A 15,620-nucleotide genomic window follows, 5' to 3' on the forward strand; every position below is an offset into this window, starting at 1 on the left:
ACTGACGAATTAACTATATTGAAGTATCAAAATTAATATCTTAAGCAAACTTTAAATATCAATAATTTGGAAGATGAATTTAAAAAATGTATAAATTCTACATTTTTGGAAAAAAATTTCCAGTCTCATATATGTTTTTATAACATAATTAATTGTCTCAAAAGTCTTTACTGAGACTAAAGAAATCAGAAATTGGTGTTTATTGTTTCTTCAAGTTCTTATATCCTTAGTGGACTCATATGTACTACAAAATTGCACATATAACTATATAAGTCTATAATATAAATTTTATACATTTTTTCACAGCCAAATTGTGAAAATATATAATCTGCAAGATAATATTAGCATGTTGTACATCTCACATATATTTTGAATGTAATTTCACAACTCTGTTTCCAAAAAAATGCATTTCAAAAAATTTTTTATGCTGCTACACTTATATACAATGTCTATATACAAATCGTGAATGTGTATAGTAACAATTATTACATATATTTTTGTTCAATATATCCCTTCACAATATAATTAATTTTTATTACTGTTATATATTTTTCTGATCAGTATTTGTCAATAATGTATTTGAATGAGTATTATTCTTCTCCTCTATGACTCCATAAATCTTGCTATTAATACTGCATGTACTTTCATTTAATGAATCTTGACTGGAGCAAATATCGTCAGTTTCCAAATTTACTGAATTATTCGATATTTGACTTAGATCTGTATTTTCTGTCTCCAAACTTATATCTACACAAGTCTCATCACTTTTAGACTCTTGACTGCACCGTGAATCATCCAAATTTATATCTTTTGAAAATTTGCTTTCAGATTTTTCTACAAAATCATTATTTGTCAATTTTAAACTATATAGAGATTTATTCTTAGATATCTCACTTTTGTTTATTTCTTTTGTATTAAATTTTTTGACTAGATCTTCCCAAGGGTCTTCTAAAAAGGAATTTATATCTATGTATGCTGATATGTTTATTTGCTTATGTATTCCTTTATAACCCTAAAAATAAATATAAAATAACATTCATAACTCGTAATAATTATTAAACACACTAATCGCATATATATGTATATTGCATATATATCACATTGTATGAAACACAATCCATCGTTCAACGAAATCTTTTTGATCTATCAAAAATTTCACCTTTCTTTTTTGCCCATGAAACTGATTGCCAGAATGCTTGTAAGTAGAATACCGATTATTAGAATTTACTCTTGAAGTAGCATGATAGTTATTCCTCTGATTATACCACCCGCTACCTGGACTGGCGCTATTACGTCCATTCGCAGGGCTACACCGATTAGTATTGTGCTTTTCGTGCGGTGTCACCGGCGTGCTAACATTTAGAGGAATAAAATTATCCCCGCAAGGCTGTAGATCATTGTTCGGAGAAAAACGCTGATAACTATTATTAATAGATTGATAACCTCTATTGTTCGCGTTTTCGTATTGTAATTTCCAATTGTACGGCGTATGCCTTGCACCGTATGTCCGATTACCATGTGGAGTATTTAATGGTGATCTCTTCATCTTTGGAAATTAATGTATTAATTGTAACACGTGGTAATTATATACGATGAACGAATATAATGTACGACTATTTACAACGAAAGCAATATGAAGTACAATGTTAATAACAGTCATAAACAAAATGAAATATAGCGATGTCGCCTTTCATGGCAGTGCCTCGTTTGATCACGTTGCGATTGACCACAGCCAATTATATCGACCTGTGCCTAGGGTAACCAGCAACGATTAACCAATCAGAGAGTCCTATTTTGAATTGGCCAATTGGCGACGTGGTCAATCGGGTGCCACCCCATCTCTCAGTCTTCTCTCTGCTTAGGGCTTAAACTACCTATTGTAAATCGAGACTGAAGCGGGGGAGAAAGAGGTGGCGGGGACTGCCGCACGGTTGGCAGCCCTGTTCCCACAACGAACGAGCATAGCAGCGGCGTCGTGTACTACGTGCGAGCCATTTTTTTTAACGTAAGTTACGGGAGCGTCGTGCTGTTCCATTCAGAGTGAGCGGAGATACAATACGATCGCGTATAACGAGTAATAGCTTCTGCACGTTGCTCTATTTATTTCAGTTCCTTTCTGTCTTTTTTCCGCATTATCAATGGACACGTCCGTCGGTTACCATGCTACCTCGGAGACGTCGACGGCTGGAACGGTAATATCATTTCTGTAAATTCTCCTTTCCTCCTCTTTCTCCATCCCTTCCATCCCTTAATTCTCTTCCTTGCGAGGAATTAAATTGATCTTGTCGCGTCGGCGATCGCAAATAATATATCATTTCTGTAAACTTTCCCTTTCTTTCTCTCCCCATCTCCTTTCTCTCTCTCTCTCTTTCTTTTTCTCTCTCTCTGTCTCTATAGGATAAACCGAGAAGTACGTGATTGCACCGCGTCGTTCGCGTGAAAGCCTCGAGGGGGATCAATAAATTGAATGATCGGGGTCATCCAACGACGCGAGCAATCGGGATCGGTAACTTTTTTTACAGACAACGGTTGGCAATACTTCCTACTTGGCTAAAGCCGTTCGCTCTCGTACGAGAATACATCAAGTGGACTCGACTTTGACCGCCATTTCGCATCTCTTTTCTTCGTCGCGAGACTCGTTACTTTCTTTCCCTCTCCCTTTTGTTTTCGATTTAATTCGCAAAAACGGCGCACTTACACGTAAGTAATACCGTCGATTGCGACGCGAATCGAGGACGAAGATCGGCGCCGATAGATCTCTGGGAAAGCCATCGGCGGGACCGGTCATGTTTTCTCGTATTAGATAGGAATCCTTTGTTTCACACGTGTACGTGATATGCTGTTGTATAATATGATCGCCGATCTTCTCTCGATAAAGATCAATTGTCCGATGATGCCTGCAATTTCCCGACCTTCGGCGACAAAATCGAGGTGCGGTCGATATGGCCTTGAAAAAGCCTTCGTCTCCTATTTGTATTTATTCTCTAACCCTCTCTTTCCTAGTTTAATCCATATCTTTTATGTTTAAAATTGAAAGATAATGTGAACATCTTTAATGATATCTTGGAGATACTTATTTTTGCACGAACAATTGTACTATATTATATTGATAAAATATCTATTGTTATATAATATAAAAATATAGCAGAAAACTTGATTTATATAGCACATATACTTATAAATAATACCGAGCTAAATTATAAAAAGTATATATTTTACATAATAAGAAATTTCTATATTAGATAATTCTCTTATTATTCACATTGCAAGTTATGAAAAATCTATTTGAGATAAATTAAAATTCAGAAATTATTTAATACCTGTATTTATGAAATAGTAATCTTGATGAATTATGTTTTCAGAAGATGGTTTCATCTAATCAGCCGGTAAGATCATATACAGATATTTTTCTTATTTAATTAATTACTGTATATTATAAAGAATTTTGCTAAGATATAAAAAAGATTGAGGATCTTTGTTCATTTTGCAGCATAATATTTTAATATATTAATTATATAATGATGTAATATGCTCAGCAAGTTTTACATTATTATAATTTCATATATTTTGTAAAATGTTGAAAGAAAACTGAGCAATAATAATTCTCAAACAGACACCATACTTTTTGCATTTCTTTAGATGTATGGTCAATTTTTGAGATACAATTATTATTAAATTATATTCTTATCAAGATTGTCCTAATATTTTATTTATATTAAGGCCACTTTAGACAATCTACAATTTACAATAAAAATTAAGACAAATGTTTATTTAAATTATATAAATTTTAAATTTATGTGTTAAAAACATTTGACTATATAAAATATAAACTAATATATATCAAGATATATGTATATATATATATATATATATATATATATGTATATGTATATATTAAAAAATATGTATAGAATTATAAATAAAATTTTATCTTGAATTTTGTTGCAAATTATAGATAATCTAAAAAGGCCTGAAAATATATTATCAGTGTTAATTTAATTATTATAAAATTATTTAAAAAACTAAGAGAAGAGAGTAATAATTGTTTTTATATTTTGTAGCGGAAAACAAAAATATTTGTGGGGCGGTTGCCAGAAAATTGTCGCAACGATGAATTGCGGCAATTGTTCTTGCGCTTTGGTGAGGTGACAGAATGTGATGTTATGAATCGATACGGTTTCGTCCACATGGCACGAGAAGAGGATGCAGCTGCGGCAATTAAGGCACTTCATAATTCCAACTTCAAAGGAGCGACGATCAACGTGGAACAGTCAACCGGGAAGTCACGCGGAGGTGGAGGAGGACGCCGAGATGACCGAAGAGGTGGACCAATGAGAGGTGGTAGGGGGGGACGAGACGGTGGTAGAGACGCTCGTCCTGGACCATACAATGATAGAAGAGGTTGGTATAGTTTGCACATCATTATCTGTAAATTCCGACAAGACTATTTTCTCATTTAATTTTCCTCGAGTATATATATATATATATATATATATATATATATATATATATATATGTATGTATGTATGTATGTATGTATATTTGCCCTATGTATATATGTGTCATATTTACATATAGTCAAATTTTTTATTTTTTTCTGTCAGTTCTGTTATCTCTTTCCTATCTTCCCTATATTAATAAATATTAAAGAGTAGGATTTCCTTTGTTAAATCGATTTGTAAATTTCTGCGAACGATATAACATTCTATATTACAGAGCGCATTGAGAAAATAGTATGTTGGAATGAAATTAGAGTATAATTTTAATAATGTACATTTAAAAACCAATTCGATATCTCAACGTGCTTTGCAGTTCTTCCGATCCAACTCGTTGGTTACGATGGATCTGCTGCAGGTGGCGTCGCGACCGGGTACACCGATTACAATCGTGGAGCTGGCGACTTTAGCGGCCGTGGGGCGGACTTTGGTACTGGCTATGCTGACCGTGGGGCTTATGGTCAGAACGTGGGTGGCGCGGCGATGGGTTACACCTCGACGGCGCCAGGAATGGGTGGCGGATATGGACCAGCTGCCGGTGCCGTAGGAGGATATGGACCGACTGGTGCAGCGGATTATGGACGAACGGCTGATTATGGTCGTGCCGACTTTGGTGCTAGAACAGACTATGGTAATCAAGGTGGTGAGTGGTGTTTGTCCAACTTTGAAAGTATGTGAGAATCGGCGTCATATGATTATATAATCTATATCACGTATGGACCAACTGCATAAAAATTAAGGCATTAAGACGAGAAAAAATTTTTGGCTTTTAATATTATCATTATATAGTACGTTATAAATATAGAAAAGTGTACAAAGCTTTTTCAAGAATATCTTATACTTTTGAATCTCTTGAATTTAAAGAAAATATCTCTAATCTCTATCCTAAATTTACTTGCATGATATTTATACATCACATCTTTCAGTTAAAATATTCTATATTTTTTATTTAATATATATATATATATATATATATATATATATATATATATATTCATCTATTGAGTTTTTAGTTCTTGACGATAAAATCTTGTGAAATATATGAGCTCAAAGAAACACACAAACTTTCCAAGTGAAACAAACGTGAGATATAAAAATAATCCAAAATCTTAATACCTTTATTGTTTACAGTAGTTGGTGGTGGTATGGCCGGAGATTTCAATCGTGGTGCACCTGGTCCAGTAGATTATGGTCGTACCGATAATTTTGGTGCCAGTCGCACAGTCGATTACACAGCTAGAAATGATTATGACCGAAGTGCAACTGGACCAATGAGAAACGGTGGTGGTGCCGTTGCCACTACTGGATATGGAACTGGGTACACTGATGTGGGATATGATGAGAGTCACTGGTAAAGTAGTTTCTATAGTTTATTTTTTTTCTCTTAAATTAATCTTCGAGATTTTTTGAATCTCATTCTGATTTCTTGAGTTTTTTCTCAAGCCAAAGAAGATTCGTAGATATTTATCTGTAGTTATTATATTTACATGTGCTTACATGCTATTACATCTTCAAGTGTTGATATATCTTTTTATCCTATGTAGTGAAGTTCGTAATTTATATACTTTGCAAAAATCGTAAATGCCTAAAGCTCTCTTTGGTTTGAGATATTATTTTGCATAATGCAACATTATTTTTTAATTATAATATGTAACATATATTTAATTAGATTTTAAAGAGATGGGAATTGTATATAATTGCAATTTTATTCATGATTTATGAAATATTTTCCAAATATGAGATTTAATTGAATTTATTAATAATTTAGTGCAGTGAAATGTAGATCATTCAATTATTTATCAATTTACACATCTTTTGTTATCATTAAATATACTTTCAAGATCCATGAAATTAAAGTAATCTATAATTATAAGAATCATCTACATTGCATTGTATGACTATCTTTTTTCATTACAACAGCTTTATTACACATATGTAAGAAAACTTTTCTTATTATACACATGCTTTGTGAATGTCTGCACTGAAAATTATTATTCTTCTTATTAAACTTAATTAAAATTTTAATTAAAGTAGATTCGATTATAATAAGTTTAAGCTTAGGAGCCTGTTAAATGGGAATATTCCTCCTGAGAATTTTCAGTGTAAACATTAAATTCGCTAGAAATATGGGTACATTTAAAATTGAGAAAATGACAGTTTATAAAGAATTTGTACAATTCATAAGCAGCTTTTACAAAATTTTCTTAAACTGTTATTAGGCTTTATTTTTATTCTAACCAAAGCGATTAAGCGACATATTGCAGCAATGCTTATGTAGCAATGTAGTAATATTTTAAATGTCGCCTAGGGTAGAGTGAAAATAAGTTAATAAAGTTAAATTATGCACAACAGGGGTTATCCGGGCGGGCCAGGGGATATGATGGGTGGGCCTGGGGGGGTAAGTCAGGGAGCTGCAATGGTCTACGAAAGGAGAGATGGTCCTTCTGGTAATGATATACCTCCATTTAACAGGCCCATGAGCACTGGACCTAGCTACAGCACTGGAGCACCTAGCTACAGCACTGGTCCAGGACCACAAGCTGATATGTTTAGTAGAAGACCTGGCAGTGCCGTACCCAGTGGTGGATATCCACCAGTAGCTGGCGGGTAAGTAAATCACGACGGATTGTTGAAAGAAAATGTTTATCTTCCACATACGGCTAATATATGCTTTCTCTATCATATTGTAGTTATGCCGAGGGATATGACAGACCAGATGCATATGGTCCTCCACGTGGCGGCGGACGGTAAGTTGCACTTTATTAAATTATCACTTTCATATATTTCATCAAAGCTGCGACTATGAAAGTAACACACTAAACACATGTTGATGTTGAAAAGCGAAGGGAATCTATATGCGTATGCTTATCAATCTAAGCGTATCCACTCTTTGCGTTACATATGCCTCTCTCGTTCTTATCTCGATTATGTCGATGTGTAACACATATGCAGTTTCTATGCGAATCGACACAGGTTAAATATTTCTGTAAAAGTATAAGGTGTGACACTTAGCGCGACACTCGCATACATATACGGAAATGTACCTTTATCGTGTACATGTTATTTTGCGTAAACAAATCGTTGCTTCTATCAGTACACGTGTACAAGAAGCCGACGTTTTTTATCTTATGAGTGTAAAAGAGAACAGAGGCTGAAAATCACCTATGGCTAAAGATTTTAATGGCTGTTTATAATTAATGATGTGCATACACTATCATATATTTAATTTTTATATATTTGTACCAAATTTTCTAAATTTATCTTATTAATTATAATATGTTTTGAATTAAATATATAAACTAAATATTGTGATAACTCTTGTGAAATGATAAAAGAAATTATTTAAAAAATAATATGTACTTGAGAAAAATACTGATTTTCGTGAATATACATTTTCTAAAATTTTCTGTAAATTAAACTAATTTCTTACGATACATATTCTCAACATGTGATTTATCAATTTGAGGACTTATTGCCACATTCCGTTTTACATACATATCCGTGATATACGCCTCTCTTCTTTTACGTACTCCGATGAAAGTCGATTTCAACGTCCATCAAAGATGCGCCATGCGATCACCCTGCGGCAATTCCGGCAATGGCGAGATGCCATCGAGAAAAGGGCGGAAATTTCTTTTACAAACACGTATAAAGTATTTTCCGGATGATCAATTTCTGTGAGCGTGTTCTCACAGCGCGTAATGTGTCCCGCGAAAATTCTTCGATCCGCGGAAATATCTCGGAAGAACGAAATCGTTCCGCAATTTTTTTATCTCGCGTCGCGAATATAAACCGACCATCACGATATACACTGCGCACCGCAAAAACTTACAGCCTGCGAAACTACAAATGCACATCTTTCGCATCTTGCTTCCCACGCCTTTTGCCATAATCTGAGACACTTTTCCTACAATTCAACTCATCAAATAAACTTGTTCTCCGAGAAACAACAAAGCGTTGCGTTGCGCCCATGATGAACGACGATTGAACGTCCGACAAAAGTCTTTCGACGACTTGAAACTCTTCTGCTTTTTACAGAATCTGTTTAAAATCCAGTTTTCAAACGCACTTGCGACAGTGCCGAGAGATGACTGATTGCGGCGTATCGATTGACTAGCTTCTTACATGTATGACAGTTAATCAGAACTGGGTGTGAGCTTTGCTTTATTCTGCGATTAAATCAAAAATCTCATTACAAATCTATATTTTTCCATATTTAATTAAATACAAAATCTCTTTATATCTTCATCTCTTTACATATTTTTATATAATACATTATTTTATCGTACAATAATATATTGAATAATTGGCATATATTAATTCAAATTGATATATCAAATTGATATATATTTAAAAAAAATCTATATAAGAGAAAGTAAAGATTTGACTTTTAATTTCTTCTTATAATATCGTTTTATATCATAAATTTAGTACAATATATTTAGTATATAAATTCAATAATAAAGAATACGTAAAAATACGAAGAACACGAATACGAAAGAAATATCTTACCCAGATCTGATAGCTGTATCTCTCAGCAAATGTGCGTTATATGCGCTGCGACGTGGAAAAAAACATCCAATATTTCCTGAACATCATATCAGAACCCATACTGCCGTCAGATATGCATTCGAATTCGCATCTGGACGCGTTCCGCGCTGATCGCGCATACCAGTGTTACATCTTATACTTTCTCCTTGCCCAGCAAGGCGATCACGTGATTAATTTTGCGATTTTTCATTTTCTGACCTTTTAGCTTCCCAGGTCCGGCAGACGCGATGCCACCGAGGTACTAAAAGTATACTAAAGCAAACATGCTAGCGCATGCGAAAGGCAACCGTATAAAAAAAAATCATAAAAAAAAATCACCGCCTTTTAAGCAGCGATCATTCGCTTATGGATTCGATTACCTAGGAACTGCCCTCTGCGTCCGACATTGAGTCCATATATGATTATTATGAAAAACATATATATAACTTATAATGTTTAATTATATCATAAGATATGGTAAGAATAATCTACTTATCAGTGGATGATATAAATTTGGTCAAAATTGAAGAAAATTTATTATTAATTCATAATGATATATGTCTATTATGTTAGTCCATTGTGTGTTTGAAAAGAATTTTTGGTAGATTATTCATGTAGTTTGGTTTTTTTTTTCTTATTATCTTTTTCTATGAATAAATAAAATCGAATGTTATCTAATGTGGGTGAATATTTCCCTTGACTTATAATTTTCTTAATGCCCACATTGTAGCATAGGTAATTTACACTATAGCTTTAATTCTACAAAAGGTGACTTATACTATTGATAATGATACTGTACAATCTTTTTTTTAATACTTAAAAGAAAGGTCGAATATAATATTTTAAATGTTCATTCATGAAAAGCAGAGAAACTTAGATATATAATAACAGTTATATCATACATTTAATGTACCTTTATATAAAAGAAATAAAGTGCAAATGAATGTGTAATCTTTATATAAAAAAATCTTTAATAATATGATAATTTATTTTTTCTTTCAGTCATTTTGTGCATAATGAAATCGTTATTAAATTTAATTATTTAGTAAAGTATAAAAAATATGATTTTATCAGTAACATCATTCTCACTTTAGATAATTCATAAGAAAAATATTTTGCCTTTATTTTTTATTTTATCGTTGCACGATTTTTATTATTCATATAAATGTGAAAAATTTAATTCTCATAATATTATGCAAGAAGCATAATTTACTTTATAGCATTGATTTACTTCATAAAGACATATTATCAAGCAGCGATATTAGACAGAATATTAATTGTTCATCTAACATATCTACTTGTACCATTCGCAAAAGCGAACAAACAATTAGTAGTCAGCGTGCGTTCCACTATGTTATTCAATGTTAATTTTTAATTCGACGATGTTATGCATTGTAATCTTAAATTATTTCTAGGATAATTCTAAGATATTTCTAGGATATTTTTAGGATAATTAATTTTATAGTAATTTAATATAAAGTATATATGAAGTTGAAAAAAATTATATATATATTATCATAATGAGTATATGATAATCTACTATATTGAAGCAATATAAAAATCTATTTAATAATAAGATTCCAAAATGTAAAAAATTTTGGGCAGGAAAACATATTGTCATAGATATGGAAAGCTCTTAAAGAATTCGATAACAATGCAAAACATCAATCTCCAGCTGGTGCAATTTACTTAGTTAGGTACTGTACTGAAATGCCGATTTACGAGCGCGTACGATGAACGCGTTGCCGTACGTTACCTTGGGGCGGCTTGTTGACCTGCGATTATTGAAGAAACCGATTACGACGATTACTCGCTATGCGTGGCTACCCGTAGATGCGACCCGATCGGCGAATAAACCAACCTGCGATATATGGATAATGCGCCACAAATTGCGTTTGCGTTCAAAGCTGGCGTGCTTTGAATTTGACAAGAAGGTATGTTCATCGCGTGCGACCATTATAATACTTTATCTGTTGAGAAAACTTAAGCGTTCTCGGGCCTACTATATTAATGTTCTTATAAGTGCGAATGGAGAATGTCCGGTCGAACAAAAACACCAAAATGTTAAACGAGAAAAGAAACAAATATGTCAATTACCGAAACGCGTATAAAGAAAGCAGCCGCTTTTTTGTAATCTCAATGTTATGCATTGCGATAGAAATGCATCGATTCTGATTCCGTCTCCATATCGACTCACGATAGCTCTCATTAAATAATTCCGAATTGTATAGTGAGATATTTATTCAGTTTTATTAAGACAGATTTTTAAACTATTTGTCGGAATTATGTCTAAAGTTTCACATATTTATCTTCTTATTATAGTTATCAGAATTTAATCTTATCAAGATCACCTAATGTAATGAATTTTCTGACATATGTCTATATTCTTAAAATTTTCATATTTCTTCTTTATATTTCATCTTTCACAAATGATATTTACAAATGATGTTCTATAATTTTATGAATTCTGAAAATATTTTACAAAATCAATATCACTTCATATTGACTTAAATAATTCATGTTCCATCCAATAAATTATATCAAATTATTCTGATGTGCGCATAATAAAGATATAAGATTTAAAAAATCTGAATATATTAATCTTTCTAATCTTTAATAGATGTGAAGTAAATTAACTTTACATAGAACTTTATATAGAAAATAAAAATTGCGCCTTCCAATATATTAAATTTTATCATATTTTCTATTATATCGATTTATAACTATTTTATGAGATGGAATTAGAACGCAAAAGGTAAACGAATGTGATGCGTGAATTGGAAAAAATGCAGTGTTTTTTTGCTAACATCACCATAATTTACAAGTTATTCCTACCGCCGCCGAAACTTTCTATGGAATAAATTTTTAAAAATTCCGTTCATACATCTTTTCGCGATAAAACCAAGCGCCATTGTAAGATACGCTGTTACATTCGGAACAGCTTATATTTTAATATCGATACAAGAATGTCGCAGAAAAAAATTTTTCAAACAAATTGTCGACCTGTACAACGCTCCTATTAACTGTTCAAGTAATATGCATTACATCTCTCACCAGAATTTATATTTTTAAAAAGTGCACTTTCTTATTTTTTACGACACATTTGTCAATACAAAATACGTAATTTTAATTTGACGTCACATCCAAGGTCCGTTTTACAAGTTCTAAAATATTAGTTTTTTAAATGAAATATATATGACAGTTTTATCATTAATTAAAAAGTAATTTCTATGAGCATTGATTCTTTAGCTGGCGTTCATAGGAATAAGTGATAATATTATAAGCTAATTTAAATATGTTTCATTAAGCCCACCATTAGTGGGATATTTTATGTATGTCCTATATAATAATTTTTTTAATAGATTACAAACGGGATGAGGGGAGACCAATGGACATTGAGATGAACTCAATAGGAACTACTAATAACTCTGAGAAGCATTCAGTCAACTCGTTTGCATGTCCAAGGGAGAGGATTTAGATGTGAAGAAGATGGGTAATAAAGCCTGGCCTTGTATAACGAGATGTAAGAAAGCATACAGCAATAAAATATTGAATTACTATTAATATGAATTTTTTTCATATAAAACATTGTTACAATAACTATTGAATTTAATAAATTCACATTTAACGTGAAATTATATTTTAAGAGATAAATTTTTTGATAATATACTTTTTCTTTTAGTTTCAATCCCAAAAAATCTTAAGCATGATATGAAAACTTTAATAACTTTTTAACCATATACATGTCATATTAACTTATTAATTTAAAATATTCTTGCTGACAATATTTATAGTGTTTTTTGGTGATATAAGAAAAATTAAGAGATGAATTTTAGATTAAAATTTTATATCTGATTTGTATTAAAATACAAAAATATCTAAATAGATACGAATTAGATATATAACTACAATATATATTTAATTAGTCTCTAGAATAGACCAGCAGTAAAAACTACCAGTAAAAACTTGTATATTGCAATACAATTCATCTAATAAAATACTTTTCACAAATTATGTAAAAAGTTTCTCGATGATTAAATGATCAGTTCTTTAATACATTTATATTAAAATTTTTTAAAATACTGTTTTATGGTATTTTATGTGCCAAGATTTAAATGCAATATACAAACAGAACTTGAAATCTAGCTAGAATACTAAATTATTGTTTTTTATATAATGGATATAATTATATAACTTCAAATTTAATCATGAGGGTTCAGGTCCAACACCATCTGCTAATCTATATATGAGTGAGGCTACTTCCACAGCTAATTTGTTAACATCCGATGGATTTTCACATTCCGCATAAACTCGCACGATGTCTTCAGTTCCAGAAGGCCTGAAATAAAAGTTATGATTAAAACATTAATCATGACATTACAATGCAATTGGTTTTTTTGATTAATTTTTTTCTCAATAAATTTTTAAACAAATAATAGATGGTACTTTAGAAATATTTATTGCATTATACCTAACGAAAGATCGACCTCTTGAATATTTAGATACAGCTTTATCAATCTCTTCTTGTAAACCAACAGGCGTCAAGCAATGTCTTTCCGCGTTTGTTGTTGTTATAATATTTCTATCTCTGACACTGACTTTAAGTTGTTTATTCGGCAAATCATTGTAACTCCTTTCCCACTCGATAATGTCCCAGCCTTTGGCGTGTAATATAGTCTCGACTAACAGCATATCGCTCAATGCATCACCGACCGTCTCGTTTATCAAATCAATTACGTCTTTCAGTTTTGTGGAGGCCGTTTTTTGTGCTTCCGAAAGCTTTTCATTCTTAGCATGATTCTTAATAACTTCCTTAGCAGTATCCTTGAAGATTACGGTTCCATGCCCATTTGCTTCGAAATAGATTCCAATATCGAATTCCAGCGCTTTCTTGTGTAAATGTTTCACACCAGTTGGCACGCACGCGACTGGTACTTGTAATACGTTCGAAATGTAATCAGTTGAACCACCGTTAGCATATGCTGTTTGTACTAAGCCCAATTGTAAAGATAAACCGCTCATTGTTAATAGTTCCTTAAAATAGGCTGCTACCAGCGTCGCTATTCGGTCTCCATCCAAAAGGTGGAATTTGTTATTTTCATCTACATAAAAATACACCACTCTATCTGCATCCCCATCGATACTAACGCATCTAACATTTGTTTCAGAAGGGATATTTAAAGGCATGGTCTGTTGTACCTTGACATAATCTGCACCGCACATATGATTCAAGCTTCCGCTTCCATCATTGAATAGATTAATATCCAATGCATCCATCAAATATCTTTGAAATTCCTTCACTGCAATAGCACCAACACCATTTGCAGCATCTAGGTTTAGTACACTTGTGTACTTTTTATTGTTTTTCTCAGCACCTTTAATACTTTTGAATACTGTTGCAAGTTTTGAATAATATCCTTGTAGAGTGGGATCGCCATAAGCACCATTAGTGTTTATGCATACAACAATATAGTGCAGCTGTGGAGTTGTAACTAATCCTAAATCAGTAATATTACCATTCAAAGCTCTGATTCCTGCTAATGCAGCATTTAATAAGATAGGACTACTTTTACGAGAATCTCTTCCTGTTATCACCTTGGCTGGTGTTGATAAGTCAATATTTTCTTTTATAGATATATCTGTTAATACATGTATCAAATCACTATCTTGCACATTAGCTAAATTTGTTGCTATAGTTTCCCAAGAAGCTTCAAGCATCTCTCCAGCAGGATCAATGAGTTTAATACCATTGTCAGGCTCCAAGTTATGACTTGCTGTAATCATTAAACCTATGGCAGCTGAAAAAAAAAATATAATTATTAAGGAAGAATAAACTTAAAAATATTTAAAACTTTTATTTTATGATGTCTCACCTCTTGTTGCTTTTGATCTTAAAACTGCTAAAAGACCCATTCTATATAAAACATGTTCCAGAACATTTGATCTAAAATTAATAAATACATTTAGAATTATTTTAAATAAAATATAAGATTTGTATGGATGTTATACTATAAAAATATAGAAAGTAAGTAAAAATATTATTTTTTTATGTAATATTTTTAATTAAAGAAATCAACAGGTGTCAGTGAGAAAAATAAAGGAATTTATTTACTTTGTTCTAAAGCCAGCTGTTCCATATGTGATATATTTATCATATTTCCGATTGTATTCGGCATTCACAATATTTTGAAAATAATTGGATTCCATAATTATATCAATATTAAATTCAATATATCACAGATTAACATAAGATTTATAATATGCACATTGCGTACGAAAATATAACCACCATATGGTAGATATCTGCTGTATTACTTGGATTAACAGTCATGGATACATGAATATCTAGATACGACGTGCATCATACATTTCAATTGGACTAAGAATCTGATTAGTCAACCTATCCCAGATAAGGCCGGGTCTACAATAAGTAATTTAAACCTTAAGAGATTGACCAATCACAGTCAAGTATGAAGAGAATATTCGACTGTGATTGGTCAATTTCTTAAGGCTTAGGGCTTAAATTATCTATTGTAAATCGGGACTTACGATTTTTGATGTATTTATCAGAGTACAAAAAAGTGCTTTATTCTT

General features: G+C 32.0%; 3 protein-coding genes across 14 annotated transcripts; 1 reads left to right on the forward strand and 2 right to left on the reverse strand.

Annotated features, from left to right (window-relative positions):
- Nucleotides 1-106: 106 nt before the first annotated feature.
- Nucleotides 107-1,662, reverse strand: LOC105252049 (putative uncharacterized protein DDB_G0282133). Its single transcript, XM_011259235.3, has 2 exons — nt 1,160-1,662; nt 107-1,012 (listed from the first exon to the last, which is right to left on the reverse strand). Exons 1-2 carry the CDS (start codon nt 1,544-1,546, stop codon nt 542-544), a joined length of 858 nt encoding a protein of 285 aa, XP_011257537.1. The 5' UTR covers nt 1,547-1,662; the 3' UTR covers nt 107-541.
- Nucleotides 1,663-1,918: 256 nt separating this feature from the next.
- On the forward strand, nt 1,919-12,598 carry LOC105252047 (glycine-rich cell wall structural protein 1.8). Of its 12 annotated transcripts, none has more exons than XM_025412980.1 (9): nt 1,919-2,005; nt 2,110-2,192; nt 3,363-3,386; nt 4,062-4,401; nt 4,813-5,127; nt 5,628-5,847; nt 6,849-7,103; nt 7,187-7,243; nt 9,253-9,958. In XM_025412980.1, exons 2-9 carry the CDS (start codon nt 2,139-2,141, stop codon nt 9,290-9,292), a joined length of 1,305 nt encoding a protein of 434 aa, XP_025268765.1. In that variant the 5' UTR covers nt 1,919-2,005; nt 2,110-2,138; the 3' UTR covers nt 9,293-9,958. The 12 variants fall into 12 exon arrangements, with proteins under 12 accessions (XP_025268765.1, XP_025268767.1, XP_025268764.1 ...); XM_025412982.1 differs by having other exon boundaries at nt 3,366-3,386; XM_025412981.1 differs by having other exon boundaries at nt 1,945-2,040.
- A 359-nt stretch (nt 12,599-12,957) lies between these two features.
- On the reverse strand, nt 12,958-15,327 carry LOC105252045 (phosphoacetylglucosamine mutase). Its single transcript, XM_011259227.3, has 4 exons — nt 15,139-15,327; nt 14,900-14,970; nt 13,498-14,824; nt 12,958-13,365 (listed from the first exon to the last, which is right to left on the reverse strand). Exons 1-4 carry the CDS (start codon nt 15,231-15,233, stop codon nt 13,233-13,235), a joined length of 1,626 nt encoding a protein of 541 aa, XP_011257529.1. The 5' UTR covers nt 15,234-15,327; the 3' UTR covers nt 12,958-13,232.
- Nucleotides 15,328-15,620: the final 293 nt, after the last annotated feature.

This window comes from Camponotus floridanus, unplaced genomic scaffold, assembly GCF_003227725.1.
Source record: "Camponotus floridanus strain SB8 unplaced genomic scaffold, Cflo_v7.5 scaffold6, whole genome shotgun sequence".
Classification (NCBI taxonomy): Eukaryota; Metazoa; Arthropoda; class Insecta; order Hymenoptera; family Formicidae; genus Camponotus; species Camponotus floridanus.

Excerpts from the sequence above, each read along its gene's own strand:
- LOC105252049 (XM_011259235.3), bottom strand. The coding sequence starts at position 1,546 with ATGAAGAGATCACCATTAAATACTCCACATGGTAATCGGACATACGGT. Across the intron at positions 1,013-1,159 it reads TTCATGGGCAAAAAAGAAAG|GGTTATAAAGGAATACATAA; the intron begins GTGAAATTTTTG and ends ATTTATTTTTAG.
- LOC105252047 (XM_025412980.1), top strand. The coding sequence starts at position 2,139 with ATGGACACGTCCGTCGGTTACCATGCTACCTCGGAGACGTCGACGGCT. Across the intron at positions 2,193-3,362 it reads AGACGTCGACGGCTGGAACG|AAGATGGTTTCATCTAATCA; the intron begins GTAATATCATTT and ends TTATGTTTTCAG. Across the intron at positions 7,104-7,186 it reads TATCCACCAGTAGCTGGCGG|TTATGCCGAGGGATATGACA; the intron begins GTAAGTAAATCA and ends ATCATATTGTAG.
- LOC105252045 (XM_011259227.3), bottom strand. The coding sequence starts at position 15,233 with ATGGAATCCAATTATTTTCAAAATATTGTGAATGCCGAATACAATCGG. Across the intron at positions 14,971-15,138 it reads ACAGCTGGCTTTAGAACAAA|ATCAAATGTTCTGGAACATG; the intron begins GTAAATAAATTC and ends TATTAATTTTAG. Across the intron at positions 13,366-13,497 it reads AGAGGTCGATCTTTCGTTAG|GCCTTCTGGAACTGAAGACA; the intron begins GTATAATGCAAT and ends CTTTTATTTCAG.